Genomic DNA, 14,730 nt, shown 5'->3' with positions numbered 1-14,730 from the left:
GTTCTAAGTGCAGAGTCTTGGTAGTAATAACATATCAAAGAGCCTATAATCAAACCAGTGCATGATATAAGAGATACTCAAAATCATTCAACCAAACCAAATGGAGTCTTAAGCCATACCAGTAGTACCTCACACAAATGATTCTGAGATTGGAACCACTGGAATAACTTCGAACTGACACAAACTAGAGAGTCTTGGAGATTCAATGAGTTGGTCCAAGACACCAGGCCTGTGTTTCTCTCCAGTAGAAGACTGATTCAAACGTAGTACGAGCTTCTTGAGTGTTGTAGAATTCTTCATAAAGTATCTAGCCAAATCCAGTTCAGTAGCTATCTCCGTGACCGGGCATTCCATTTCAACAGATTCAAGAGACGACACCAAACAACGAGACAGCACAGTGGAGAGTCTAGCTATCACTTCTGGATAATGAATTAACAACTCAGCAAACACAAATCGACAGAATAAAAACCTTACTAATTGAAAAGTTTAAAAGCCAAAATTGTTACCAATGTCAAAGTGTTTCACATTGGGACAGCTCTCAAGAACGATTGGCAATAGTTCAGGGGATGCATTTAAGCACATAGTGGCACGCAAACGAGTCAAGCCATGAAATTTGGGGAGAAAGTTCGTCAGAGGGGAACTATGTATAAACTGTAAGCGGAAGAGAAAGAGCACAAACAAAGTGAGAAAGAAAAAAAAAACAATGATAATGGGAAAGTTTAAAGCTTGTCACAGACACAGTTTATATACCAGCAGTGTTCTCCATGATATGGTCATATCTTCAGCACCTAAAAAACTCTTGACAAGATTGTAGATGATCTTCAGTTCCGACAAGTAATCAGTCATCAGCTCAAACTCGACATCAATATCAACCTTGAAAGAGTCAGCTGCCATACTGGCTATCTCAAAGCTTCTGAACTGGTAGAAATCCAAGAGACTCAGACACTCAAGTTTCGGTGCATCAATCAATACTGAAGAATGTCCAGGGGCATAATAAGCAGGCTTCACTCGTTTTAGAGTGAAGCTCTTTAGCGACGGTGAGCAGACACGTAACGCGACCACAAAATCATCTCTACTCACTCTTTGCCGATAAATACTTTACTGATCTCAGAACTTGAAAAGTTTTAGCCAATTTTTTACCAATGTCAAGTGTTTCAGATTGGGGCAGCTCTCAAGAACGATTGGCAATAGTTTAGGGGATGCGTTTAAACACATAATGGCACGCAAACAAGTCAAGTCATGAAATTTGGGGACTGGGTTCGTCTGATGGAAACTATATATAAACTGTAAGCAAAAAGAAGAGCACAAAACAAAGTGAGAAGATGAACAAAAAAAAACAATGGTAATGGGAAAGTTTAGAGCGTTTCATAGAGTTTATATACCTCCAGAGTTTTCCAAGATATGGTCATTTTTGTAACACCTGAAAAATTCTTGAGAAGATTGTAGATGATCTTCATTTCCATCAAGTAATCACTCATTAGCTCAAACTCGACATCGATATCAACCTTGAAAGAGTCAGCCACACTGGTTATCTCAAAGCTGCTGAAATGGTAGTAATCCGTGAGACTCAGACACCCGAGCTTCGGGGCATCAATCAACACAGAATGTCCACGAGAATAACGAGGCTCCATTCGTTTCAAAGTGAAGCTCTTTAACGACAGTGAGCAGACACGTAAAGCTACCACAGAATCATATTTACAAAGGCATATTTTCAAAACTTGTAGAACAGGAGAGCAGGAGATCAACTCCTCTGCAGCCGCATCGCTAGGAAGACCAACGTCTTCCAGGAACATGATCTTGAGAGAGGGAAAGGAAAGAGACTTAAAACCATTCAACCAAACGGAATGGAGCTTTAAGGAGACCAATGCCTCAGACGCAGAAAGAGTAAACCGGATGTAAACAATGCCACCATGTTCAAACTCATTCTCGACTTGGAAACGTTCAAGCTTCCGCATATCAACCACTCTACCGAGACACGGCCCGTAAAGAGAAAGATTACTGTTGGAGACATCATGGTCAATGGTTAACTTGAACTCACGCAAGTAGGACTTGCCTTGGAAAGCAAGAAACTTGTCGATGAAATCAACACAGACCTTGTCGTTAGTGAAATCAAAGCTGTCTAGTTCTAACCTAGGAACCCATTTCCAGAGGTATCTCCATCTAGAGGACAAAACGCTTGTCCAAACCGCTTGCTCAGTGGTGAGAAAGCTAAGTATGTGACATAACAACGGGTCAGGCAATACGCTTATCCTATCTTCTTCTCCGCTGATAACAGCTCGTTCTTCTCCTTCTCGAGCAGATCTAGACGAGACACCTGACCTGATATTATACGATTATTACCAAAATTCGAAACGTCAACAATGCATAGTGACGCCAGAACTGTGCGCAACGATAGGATTGAGCGAGAGAGTAAGGAAGGAGGAGAAAAGGAGATTACCGCTTTTGGTACTTATAAAGGAGCTTCATTGAATCTCTCTCTCTCTCCTGATATCTTTGATTTGATCCGAGTAATAATCGTCTTCCCTGGAATTTTAGGGTTCGTGAACGTCGTCGTCGTCGTCGTCCTCTTCTTTTTCTTCTTATTAGAAGCTCTTCTGTTTTTCTTTCTTTCCGTCTTTGGAAAAATAAAATGAATAATCGGGTATCCGGATTAAGACCGGGTCAGCTTGTATGACTGCTCATTTGCTCAAATGGGCCTGGGTCAGTGAAGAGTATAGCAAGGGACTTCTTGAGAAGCTTGAGTTCCCGCAAGTACGATCCTCGTGTCCTCTTCACTGAGTAGAAGATGAAGTGATCTTTTGATATTTACTAGGTGTTTCCTGGCCACACTTATAGTAAGTTTAGGACCTTTGACGAGGACGAGCCTCATACCACATATTGTTCTTCTCGAGCAAAAAAACATATGTGAAAAACTTCGGTGGCCGATACTAGTCTAATCCAGGGCCGTACTTGCAGCTGCAAGCCATTCACCACCAGACTAACACGTCCCGATTAGAATGATTTTTGTGTGTGTGTATTCAAAGAATCCTTAGACAAATCTATGCGCCAGTATTATTGTTACTATTAAATCAAATAAGTTTTTAAACAACATTGAGGTTTAGACTTATAAAACGAAAGCAGATCACTAAAATCGTGTGTTTTTGTTAAAATTATAAAACAAGTTTTTCGCCCAACGCCAAAATCATGTTTTCCATCACAAAATTATAAATTACATTTCTACTAAAATTATAAAATTGATGTTTTCTTTCAAAACCAAAAAAATCTAGAAAAATTATCGTATTCTCCCACTAATATCATAAAACCAAAATTTTCTATTAAAAACTGAAAATTGAGTTTTTCACCAAAACTATAAAATCAAATTTTACTATTGAAAGAAAAATTAATTTTTTCTAGCAAAATCTTGAGACAAAGTTTAATAAAGAGACTCAAAAGCATTCAACCAAACTAAATGGAGACTTAAGCCATACCAGTACCTCACACAAAGGAGAAAAAAAAAAGTAAAGGGAAGCCATGGGAATCAAGCTAAAGGCTGAGCCAACTAGTTTCTGTTAACGCCAGCTTTAGAACCTATCGGATTTTACATAAACATACCCTGGAGGCAATGGATTCGGAGTTGGAACCACTGGAAGAACTTCGAACCGAGACAAACCATAGCGCCTTGAATATTTCTTGAGTTGTTCCAAGACACCAGGCTTGTGTTGTTCTCCACTCGACTGATCCAAACGTAGCACGAGCTTCTTGAGTGTAGTCGAGTTCTTCATAAAGTATCTAGCCAAATCCAGTTCAGTAGCCACCTCGGTGACCGGGCTTTCCATTTCAACAGATTCAAGAGACGACACCAAACAACTAGGCAGCACAGTGGAGAGTTCAGACAGCCATCTGATTGGATAATCAAAAAACAATTCCTGCAAATACAAATCGACACAATTCAAATCAAGGACTGACCAGATAAATACCTTACTGATCTCAGAACTATAAAAAGTTTAAAAGCCAAAATTGTTACCAATGTCAAGTGTTTCAGATTGGGGCAGCTCTCAAGAACGACTGGCAATAGTTCAGGGGATGCGTTTAAGCGCATAGTGGCACGCAGACGAGTCAAGCCATGAAATTTGGGGAGTGGGTTTGTCTCATGGGAACTATATATAAACTGTAAGCAAAGAGAAGAGCACAAAACAAAGTCAGAGAAAACAAAAAAAAAAACAATGATAATGGGAAAGTTTAAAAGCTTGTCATCAGTTTATATATACCTGCAGAGTTTTCCATGACATGGTCATATCTTTAACACCTGAAAAGTTGTCGAGAAGATTGTAGACGATCTTCTTTTCAGCCAAGTAATCAGTCAGCAGCTCAAACTCAACATCGACATCAACCTTGAAAGACTCAGCCTTACTGATTATCTCAAAGCTTCTGAAATGGTAGTAATCCACGAGACTCAGATACTCGAGTTTCGGGGCATCAATCAAAACAGAATGTCCACGAGGATAAATAGGTTCCACTCGTTTTAGAGTGAAGCTCTTAAGCGACGGTGAGCAGACACGTAAAGCTACCACAAAATCATCTCTACTAAGGCATATCTTCAAGACTTCTAGCACCGGAGAGGAGGAGATCAGAGCCTCAGCAGCCGCGTCGCTAGGCAGAACAACGTCTTCCAAGAACATGATCTTGAGACAGGGAAAGGAAAGAGACACCAAGTCATCATTCAGACTAACGAAATGGAGCTTTAAGCAGACCAATGCCTCACACGCTTTGAGTGTTAAGGGTGTCCGGAAGTCATCAAAGCCACCACCACGTCCAAACTTATTCTCGACTTGGAAACGCTCAAGCTTCCGCATATCCACTCTGCCGAGACACGGCTCGTAAAGAGAAGCCTCGCTACCAAAGACATCGTGGTCAATGGTCAGCTTGAACTCACGCAAGTAGGGCTTGCCTTGTAAAGCCAGAAACTTGTGGATGAAATCAACACAGACCTTGTCATTAGTGAAATCAAAGCTGTCTAATTCTAACCTAGGAACCCATTTCCAGATGTTTCTCCATCTAGAGGACAAAACACTTGTCCTAACAGCTTGTTCAGTTGTAAGAAAGCTGAGTATGTGACATAACAACGGTTCAGGTAAAAGGCTTATCAAATCTTCTCCTCTGACAACAGCTCGTTCTCCTCCTTCTCGAACTGAACTAGAATAGACACCCAACCTGATAATATGTATATACAAAAATCGAAAACTTTCAACATGCATACAGGGGTTGAGTGACGAGCGCAACAACAAGATTGTGCGAGTAAGGACGGAGAGGAGCTCTTACCGCCTTTGGGACTTATAAAAGAGCTTCTCCATTGAAGCTTGCTTCTCTCCCGTTTATCTTAATTTGATCGATTAATCGCTTCCCTGAATTTTTAGGGTTTGTAAAACGTCGTCTACTTCTTTTTTGTTTTTATGCTCATCATGGGCAGGCCCGGAGGTTTTTACCCCAATCCGAAATCTACCTAAACCCGAACCGAAAAAACCAAAACTAGATCCGAACTATTATAAAAATATCTGAACGGGATCTATGAGCTTTTGGGGTTTGGTTATAACCCGAACCGAACCAAAATCCAAACTAGAATCCAAAAATATCTGGAATTAGTCAAATATGTTAATGTTTATATAAAAAAAAAAATCTAGTTTGTTTTATTACATTTTAGTTAATTTAGATAGCTTATCTAATTTTTAATTAGATTTGTGAATAATTTATATATTTTGAAAAAAAACATTTTATCAAGTTTTGAGGTTTAAAAAATATAGTTTGGATGATTTCAAACATTGGTTACAATCCGATCCGAACCGAACCCGACCTGATAATAATTAGTAAAATCCGAACGAGACTTATGAACATAATACCGAAAATCCAAAATCTAAATCAACCGAACCGAAACCGATGGCCCCTCGAACGCCCATGGCCTAATCATGGGCCTCTTCTGTTTTTGTTTCCCTCGGACAAAAATAAATAAAATCCCTTTTTCTATAATGAGTAAAAACCGGGTATCCAGATTCAGACCGGGTCAGCTTGTATGGGTATTTTGGGACTGGACTGGGTATCTCCAACAATCATACGAGGGTGAGGGTATGTTACTCCAACTGCGAATCTCAAATTTATTTTTGAGTTTACTAAATTTTTATAAACAAATAAAAAATACAATTTGAAAATACTAAAATTAATTTTTTTATGACTAAACATATATAATTATACAAATTTGAGGATGCTCTATTTATTCTCGTTCAAAATTTTAAAAAGGTAAAGATATGTTTGAATGCGAAATCTTAAAAAAAATAAAAATAACAAGTAGAAATGTTATAGAGAATGGATCTCTTTGACGGTATCACATCACACTTGTCCTCATTGAGTTTGAAACCATATCATTGTCGAGCAATACACAAATTACTCCACAGTGTATAAAAAATAATTTCAACCAAACCAAATGGAGTCTTACGCCATACCAGTAGTACATCACACAGAGAAGTGAGAGAAAAAAAAAGGAAAGGGAAGCCATGGGAATCAAGCTAAAGAAGGCTGAGCCAACTAGTTTCATCTTTAACTCCAGCTTTAAAACCTATTGGATTTTACATGAACATACCCAGGACATGGACTCGGAGTTGGAACCACTGGAAGAACTTTGAATTGACACAAACTATAGCGCTTCGAAAATTTCACAAGTTGTTCCAAGACACCAGGCTTGTGTTTCACTCCAGTAGAAGACTCGTCCAAACGTAGCACGAGCTTCTGGAGTGTAGTCGAGTTCTTCATAAAGTATCTAGCCAATTTCAGTTCAGTAGCTATCTCCGTGACCGGGCTTCCCATTTCAACAGATTCGAGGGACGATGCCAAACAACGAGGCAGTACAGTGGAGCGTTCAGACAGTCTTCTGATTGGATCAAGAAACAGTTCCTACAAACACGAATCGACAGAATTCAAAACCACGACTGACCAGATACAAACCTTACTAATCTCAGAACTAGAAAAGTTTAACCCAAATGGTTACCAATGTCAAGTGTTTCAGATTGGGGCAGCTCTCAAGAACGGTCGGCAAGAGTTCAGGGGATGCGTTTAAGCACATAGTGGCGCGCAAACGAGTCAAGTCATGAAATTTGGGGACTGGGTATGTATGATGGGAAGTATATATAAACTGTAAGCAAAGAGAAAAAGCACATACAAAGTGAGAGAAAAAAAAACAATGATAATGGGAAAGTTGTTATAGAGTTTTATATACCTCCAGAGTTTTCATGATATGGTCATATCTTTAACACCTGAAAAATTCTTGAGAAGATTGTAGACGATCTTCTTTTCCGACAAGAAATCACTCATTAGCTCAAACTCGACATCGATATCAATCTTTAAAGACTCAGCCTTACTGGCTATCTCAAAGCTTCTGAAACGGTAGTAACCCATGAGACTCAGATACTCAAGTTTCGGTGCATCAATCACAACCGAACGTCCATGAGCATAACAAGGCTCCACTCGTTTTAAAGTGAAGCTCTTAAGCGACGGTGAGCGGACACGTAAAGCTACCACAACATCATATTTACTAAGGCTTATTTTCAAGACTTCAAGAACTGGAGAGCAGGAGATCAGCGCCTCTGCAGCCGCATTGCTAAGCAGAACAACTTCTTCTAAGTACATGATCTTGAGACAGGGCATGGAAAGAGACTCCAAGTCATCATTCAGACAAACGAAATGGAGCTTTAAGCAGACCAATGCCTCACACGCAGACAGAGTTAACCAGGTGTAAACAATGCTACCACCATGTGCAAACTTATTGTCGACTTGGAAACGTTCAAGCTTCCGCATATCCAACAGTACTCTACCGAGACAGGGCTCGTAAAGAGAAGCCTTACTGTTAGAGACATCATGGTCAATGGTTAACTTGAACTCACGCAAGTAGGACTTGCCTTGGAAAGCAAGAAACTCGTCGATGAAATCAACACAGACTTGGTCGGTTTGTGAAGTCAGAGCTGTATAATTCTAAACTGGGAACCCATTTCCAGAGATGTCTCCATCCAGAGGAGAGAAGACTTGTCCAAACAGCTTGCTCAGTGGTGAGAAAGCTAAGTATGTGACATAGCAACGGTTCAGGTAATACGCTTATCATATCTTCCCCGCTGATAACAACTCGTTCTCCTTCTCGAACTGCTCTAGAGGAGACACCTAACCTGATACGATTAATTACAAAAATCGAAACTTTCAGCAATGCATGCATACAGGGGTTGAGTCAGTAACGCCAGAACTGAGAGTAAGGAAGAAGAGGAGCTTACCGCTTTTGGTACTTATAAAAGAGCTTCTCCATAGAAGCTCTCTCTCTCCTGGTTTCTTGATTTGATCCAAGTAATCGTTTCCCTGAAATTTTAGGGTTAGGGTTCGTGAACGTGAACGATGCCGTCGTCGTCTTCTTCTTCTTCTTTTTGTTCTTAGAAGCTCATGGACCTCTTCTGTTTCCCCCGGATTAAAACCAGGTCAGCTTGTATTGGGCCTGGGCACAAGCTAGTTACGTGTTTTTCTTCTTCCTACCAGCTACGTTGGGGTTTAGAGGCTGCGTGTAAGTTTCAGTCTGAAGATATCCCTTGGCCTTAAAACGCAATATTAAACATGTTCTAAATTTCGGTCTAAATGTCGCCTAGGCATCCCACCTAATACCTATGCTACAAATTAGTTTTAGCAAAAATGATTAAAAAAATCTAGTTTATGCGATTTAAACCGGTTTAAATTGATCTAAATAAATTTAAATTAGTGTAAATCTGTTTAATCAATTGATAATGTTATTGCGAATCCATAAATTTTGTTTTACTTTTTTTTCTATATCTAATTTTTATAATTCATAAAAAAAAATTATAATTGGACACAAAAATTTAAGAGAAATTAGACCTATTAATTAAGAAAAAATTATAAATTCACAAATTAACCAGAATCATATTCTCTCTCCGCTTTTCTCTTTCTATTTCTCTCTATCTTATTTCTAAAAAAACAAAAAATTGTTTTTGTTTTGGTTATTTCACAAATAACCTTAAAGCTAAAATATCTAATTTTTAGTCTCTTTATTACATCCCGAATAATCCGTGTAGTCGCTAATCCTCTATAAGACGCATAGTTGCCTAACTATTTCTTAAACATTGTTAATTCATGCATGTATGATATTTGAAATAAATACATTGTTTTTGACACTTTAGCATTTTGTAATGACCGTATAACTTCCATTGATTAACGGAAAATGCCTCAATGTATGATAAAACTATAATTTATTAGTTTATATATGGTATTTGAAATAAATTAGCGTTGATTTATGACTACGCTGATTTCCCCCTCTATGTTAATTTTTTTGCAGTTACATAGAACAAGGAATGATGAACTAGATAGGAGAAATTAAGCAACCCACCGGAAATCGAATACTCCGGAGGTGAAACCCTCGTCTTATACGTTTAATCATGTCTTCTATTTCTAAACAATAGTTGTTATTCTTGTTTCGTAGTCAAAGATGGGCGCATTTTGTAGCTTTAACTAATCACTGACTGATGATAGTACTTATTACCCATACGTATACACTACTATCAGTCCAGTCAACGTCCACATTAAATACCAACCATTACCGAAGCACTTGTTTTTATCGCAACTACTTTTCAACTGTCTTGTTGACGGCAAACTCAACAAGTGTTAAGAGTCAAGCTCTTAAGTGACGTAGAACAGACGCATAGATTCTATGTCATTATCAAAATGGCTTATAATGAAATCAGAGCATGATAATAGCGTTGGAAATAATAACATATTCTAAGTAGTGCAAAATCTTGAGACAAAGTTTAATAATAGAGACTTAAAATCATTCAACCAAACCAAATGGAGTCTTAAGCCATACCAGTAGTACCTCACACAGAAAGAAGAAAAAGAAGGAAAGGAAAGGGAAGCCACGGGAATCAAGCCAAAGAAGGATGAACCAACTAGTTTCATCTTTAACTTCAGCTTTAGAACCTATGGGATTTTACATAAACATACCCTGGAGGCAATGGATTCGGAGTTGGAACCACTGGAAGAACTTCGAATTGAGACAAACCATAGCGCTTTGAAAATTCTAGGAGTTGTTCCAAGTCACAAGGCTTGTGTTTAACTCCAGTAGAAGACTCATTCAAACGTAGCACGAGCTTCTTGAGTGTTGTAGAGTTCCTCATAAAGCATCTAGCCAAATCCAGTTCAGTAGCTTCCTCCGTGACCGGGCTTTCTATTTCAACAGATTCAAGAGACGATACCAAACAACGAGGCAGCCTCACAGTGGAGAGTCCACCTATCGATGCCACAGGATAATGAATAAACAATTCCTGCAAAAACACATATCTGACAGAAGTCAAATCCAGGACTGACCAGATAAAAAAACCTTTACTAACTGAAAAGTTCAAGCCAAAAATGTTACCAATGTCAAGTGTTTCAGATTGGGGCAGCTCTCAAGAAGCATTGGCAATAGTTCAGGGGATGCGTTTAAGCACACAGTGGCGCGCAGACGAGTCAAGTCATGAAATTTGGGGAGTGTGCTCATCCGATGGATTTCATATATAAACTGAAAGCAAAGAGAAGAGCGCACACAAAGTGAGAGGAGATAAAAAAAAAAAAAACAATGATAATGAGAAAGTTTTAAAAGCTTATCGTCGGTTTAATTATATATACCTGCAGAGTTCTCCATGACATGGTCATATCTTTAACACCAGAAAAATTGTTGAGAAAACTGTAGATGATCATCATTTCCAACATGAAATTACTCTTCTCCGCAAAATCGACATCAATATCAACCTTGAAAGACTCAGCCGCACTGGTTATCTCAAAGCTTCTGAAATGGTAGTAATCCATGAGACTCAGATACTCAAGTTTCGGGGCATCAATCAATACTGAATAGTGTCTACAAACATAACAACGTTCCACTCCTTTTAGAGTGAAGCTCTTAAGCGACGGTGAGCAGACACGTAGAGCTACCACAAAATCATCTTTACTAAGGCATATCTTCAAAACTTCAAGAACCGGAGAGCAGGAGATGAGCGCCTCTGCAGCAGCGTCGCTAGGCATAACAACGTCTTCCAAGAACATGATCTTGAGACAAGGCAAGGAAAGAGACTTCAAATCATCGTTCAGCCTAACGTAATGGAGCTTTAAGCAGACCAACGCCTCACACACGGAGAGTGTTAAGGGTGTCGGGAAGTCATCAAAGCTAACAGGTCCAAACGTATTCTCGACTTGGAAACGTTCGAGCTTCCGCATATCCACTTTGCTGAGACAAGGCTCGTAAAGAGAAGCATCTCCACCAAAGATGTCGTGGTCAATGGTCAACTTGAACTCACGCAAGTAGTTCTTGCCTTGGAAAGCAAGAAACTTATCTATGAAATACCCACAGGCTTGGTTGTCTGTGAAATCAGAGCTGTCTAGTTCTAACCTAGGAACCCATCTCCATATATGTCTCCATCTAGAGGACAAAACACTTGCCTGAACCGCTTGCTCGGTGGTAAGAAAGCTGAGTATGTGACACAACAACGGTTCAGGTAATGAGCTTATCATGTCTTCTCCTCTGATAACAACTCGTTCTTCTTCTTCTCGAACTGAACTAGACGAGACACCTAACCTGATAAGATTTATTACAAAAATCGAAACTTTAACATTTGCATATACTATAACACAAGAAATGAGCGCAACAAGAAAATTGAGCGAGCAAGGAAGGAGAGGAGCTTTACCGCTTTTGGGACTTGTTAAAGAGCTTCTCCATTGAAGCTACTTCTTTCCTGTTTATCTTTGATTTTGATCCAAGTAATCGTCTTCCCCTCATATTTTAGGGTTTGTGTTCTTAGAAGAAGAAGCTCTTCATGGGTCTCTCTGTTTTCCTTTTGCTCGGAAAAAATAAATAAATTTATGAGTGTAAGCGAATTACCGGGTATCCGGATCTAGACCGGGTCAGCTTGTATGGCTCTATGCTCAATTGGGCCTGGCCACAATCTAGTTACCTGTTTCTCTTTACCTTGCCAGCTACGTTAGGGTTTAGACTTTTGTGTAAGTTCCAGTTCGAAGATTTCACTTGGCCTCAAGAGTATTTCCAACAATCAATCTCATTTTGAAAGGAAAATGCTCTTAAACTAAGGAGACAAAAAGTATGTTATTTCAACGGCCACTCTCCATTTCTTTCTCTTTATACCAGTTTACATTATAAATTTATTCAAGTCTCGGAGTATCGATCACAAACTGTCTCCCAGCGTATTTTCAACACAACCAGGATCTGCTCGTTCCAGAGTGAACGCGTAATGCTTGTATTGATCACAACTACTTTGAACTGTCTTGTTGACGGTAAACTAAACAAGTGCAGATCAAGTGACCTTATAATCAAAACAGAGCATGCTATTAACGTTGGAAATAATAACATATATTCTAAGTGCGTAATCTTGAGACAAAGTTCAATAATAGAGACTCAAAATCATTCAACCAAAAACCAAATGGAGTAATCAGTGGGAATCAACCTAAAGGCTGAGCCAACTAGTTTCATCTTCAACGCCAACTTTAGAACCTACGTGATTTTTCATAAACATACCCCTCAGGCCTTGGATTTGGAGTTGGAACCACTGGAATAACTTCGAATTGAGACAAACCAAAGCGCTTTGAAGATTTCACGAGTTGTTCCAAGACACAAGGCTTGAGTGTACAATCATTCAAACGCAGCACGAGCTTCTTGAGCGTAGTCGAGTTCTTCATAAAGTATCTAGCCAATTTCAGTTCAGTAGCTATCTCCGTGACCGGGCTTTCCATTTCAACAGATTCCAGAGACGACACCAAACAACGAGGCAGCACAGTGGAGAGTCTAGTACTACTCCCGGCATCAGGATCATCATCAATAACCAATTCCTGCAAAAACACACCAATCTGACAGAATTCAAATCCAGGACTTAATCTCAGAACTTGCAAAGTTTTAAAAGCCAAAATTGTTACCAATGTCAAGTGTTTCAGATTGGGGCAGCTCTCAAGAACGACTGGCAATAGTTTAGGGGATGCGTATAAGCACATGGTGGCACGCAAAACAGTCAAGTCATGCAACTTGGGAGGTCGTTTCATACGATGGAAACTACTATATATAAACTGTAAAGCAAAGAGAAGAGCACAAACAAAGTGAGTAAAAAACAACCATATATGATAATGGGAAAAGTTTTAAGAGATTTTGTCATGATCATATAAACATATTATTATACCTCCAGAGATTTCCATGATATGGTCAAATCTTCAGCACCTGAAAAACTCTTGACAAGATTGTAGACCATCTTCGTTTCCGACAAGTAACCTTTTATCAGCATAAACTCGACATCAATATCAACCTTGACAGAGTCAGCTGCCATACTGGTTATCTCAAAGCTTCTGAAATGGTAGTAATCCATGAGACTCAGATACTCAAGCTTGGGCGCATCAATCAATACTGAATAGTGTCCACAAACATAACAACGTTCCACTCCTTTTAGATTGAAGCTCTTAAGCGACGTTGAGCAGACGCGTAAAGCTACCACAACATCATCTCTACTGAGGCTTATCTTCAAGACTTCAAGAACCTGAGAGGAGGAGATCAGAGCCTCTGCTGCCGCGTCACTAGGCAGAACAACGTCTTCCAAGTACATGATCTTGAGACAGGGCAATGAAAGAGACACGAACTCATTTAGCCTAACGAAATGGAGTTTTAAGCAGACCAATGCCTCACACGCGGAGAGCGTTAAGGGCGTCGCAATGTTATCAACGCTAAGTTTTTCAAACCGGTTCTCGACTTGGAAACGTTCGATCTTGCGCATATCCACTCTACCGAGACACGGCTCGTAAAGAGAAACGTCGCTATAGAAGACATCGTGGTCAATGGTTAACTTGAACTCACGCAAGTAGGACTTGCCTTGGAAAGCAAGAAACTCGTCGATGAAATCAACGCAGGCTTTGTCACTAGGGAAATAAGAGCTGTCTAGTTCTAACCTAGGAACCCATTTCCAGAGATGTCTCCAACGAGAAGACAAAACACTTGTCCAAACAGCTTCGTCGATGGTGAGAAAGCTGAGTATATGACATAACAAAGGATCAGGTAATGAGCTTATCCTATCTTCCTCTCTGATAACAACACGTTCTTCTCCCTCTCGAACTGAACTAGACGAGACACCTAACCTGGTGAGACTATTACAAAAATGCGAGACTTTAATTTCCATACAAAAGCAAAATTGCATACGATAGAGGCAAACAGGGGAGAAGATGAAAGAGGAGCTTACCGCTTTTGGGACTTGTAGAAGATCTTCTCCATTGAAGCTAGCTCTCTCCTGTTTATTCGATCTACCGAGTGATCGTCTCTCTCAGATTTTAGGGTATGAGAACGTTACATCAAGTGAATGAGATTAACATATAGAGTCGTTTTCTCTTTCTTCGTTAAAAAGTCACGTCGAGATTTTAGCCTTTTAGGATTTGAGAACGTTACATCAAGTGAATGAGATGAAATGAAATGAAATATATATAGAGTCGTTTTCTCTTTCTTCATTAAAAAGTCACGGCCGTGATTTTAGGATTTGAGAACGTTACATCAAATGAATGAGATGGAATATGACTTTTTCTTGGGTTCACCCCCTAGGGTGAACCTTTAGGTTCACCAACCAATAGAAAGTTGTCATTTTAGATCTAGTATCTTTTAATTAAGGAAACAAAATAACTTGCCAAATTATATTATGCTTTTAAAATAAAAAA

General features: G+C 39.3%; 4 protein-coding genes and 1 pseudogene across 7 annotated transcripts; all 5 read right to left on the bottom strand.

Moving 5' to 3' along the window:
• Positions 1-71: 71 nt before the first annotated feature.
• Positions 72-3,133, bottom strand: LOC106335488 (F-box/FBD/LRR-repeat protein At5g18770-like). Its single transcript, XM_013774020.1, has 4 exons — positions 2,438-3,133; positions 1,383-2,319; positions 1,141-1,284; positions 72-438 (listed from the first exon to the last, which is right to left on the bottom strand). The coding sequence occupies exons 1-4, from the start codon at positions 2,464-2,466 to the stop codon at positions 130-132; spliced, it is 1,419 nt and encodes a 472-aa protein (XP_013629474.1). The 5' UTR covers positions 2,467-3,133; the 3' UTR covers positions 72-129.
• A 253-nt stretch (positions 3,134-3,386) lies between these two features.
• Positions 3,387-5,405, bottom strand: LOC106328948 (F-box/FBD/LRR-repeat protein At5g18770-like). Of its 3 annotated transcripts, none has more exons than XM_013767497.1 (4): positions 5,299-5,405; positions 4,248-5,199; positions 4,004-4,147; positions 3,387-3,905 (listed from the first exon to the last, which is right to left on the bottom strand). In XM_013767497.1, exons 1-4 carry the CDS (start codon positions 5,328-5,330, stop codon positions 3,561-3,563), a joined length of 1,473 nt encoding a protein of 490 aa, XP_013622951.1. In that variant the 5' UTR covers positions 5,331-5,405; the 3' UTR covers positions 3,387-3,560. The 3 variants fall into 3 exon arrangements, with proteins under 3 accessions (XP_013622951.1, XP_013622952.1, XP_013622950.1); XM_013767498.1 differs by having other exon boundaries at positions 4,248-5,190; XM_013767496.1 differs by lacking the exon at positions 5,299-5,405 and having other exon boundaries at positions 4,248-5,292.
• Positions 5,406-6,576: 1,171 nt separating this feature from the next.
• On the bottom strand, positions 6,577-8,314 carry LOC106328950 (annotated as a pseudogene).
• A 1,663-nt stretch (positions 8,315-9,977) lies between these two features.
• LOC106333836 (F-box/FBD/LRR-repeat protein At5g18770-like) lies at positions 9,978-11,815 on the bottom strand. Its single transcript, XM_013772233.1, has 4 exons — positions 11,724-11,815; positions 10,672-11,614; positions 10,421-10,564; positions 9,978-10,328 (listed from the first exon to the last, which is right to left on the bottom strand). Exons 1-4 carry the CDS (start codon positions 11,813-11,815, stop codon positions 9,978-9,980), a joined length of 1,530 nt encoding a protein of 509 aa, XP_013627687.1.
• Positions 11,816-12,537: 722 nt separating this feature from the next.
• On the bottom strand, positions 12,538-14,317 carry LOC106334012 (F-box/FBD/LRR-repeat protein At5g18770-like). 2 transcript variants are annotated; one of them, XM_013772383.1, is made up of 4 exons: positions 14,265-14,317; positions 13,221-14,163; positions 12,964-13,110; positions 12,538-12,879 (listed from the first exon to the last, which is right to left on the bottom strand). In XM_013772383.1, exons 1-4 carry the CDS (start codon positions 14,294-14,296, stop codon positions 12,538-12,540), a joined length of 1,464 nt encoding a protein of 487 aa, XP_013627837.1. In that variant the 5' UTR covers positions 14,297-14,317. The 2 variants fall into 2 exon arrangements, with proteins under 2 accessions (XP_013627837.1, XP_013627836.1); XM_013772382.1 differs by having other exon boundaries at positions 13,221-14,172; positions 14,265-14,296.
• Positions 14,318-14,730: the final 413 nt, after the last annotated feature.

The sequence above is a fragment of the Brassica oleracea genome, chromosome C3, assembly GCF_000695525.1.
Source record: "Brassica oleracea var. oleracea cultivar TO1000 chromosome C3, BOL, whole genome shotgun sequence".
In the NCBI taxonomy this organism is placed as follows: domain Eukaryota; kingdom Viridiplantae; phylum Streptophyta; class Magnoliopsida; order Brassicales; family Brassicaceae; genus Brassica; species Brassica oleracea.
Note: the sequence above shows the minus strand (reverse complement) of the source record. Positions and strands in the feature narration are given on the sequence as shown.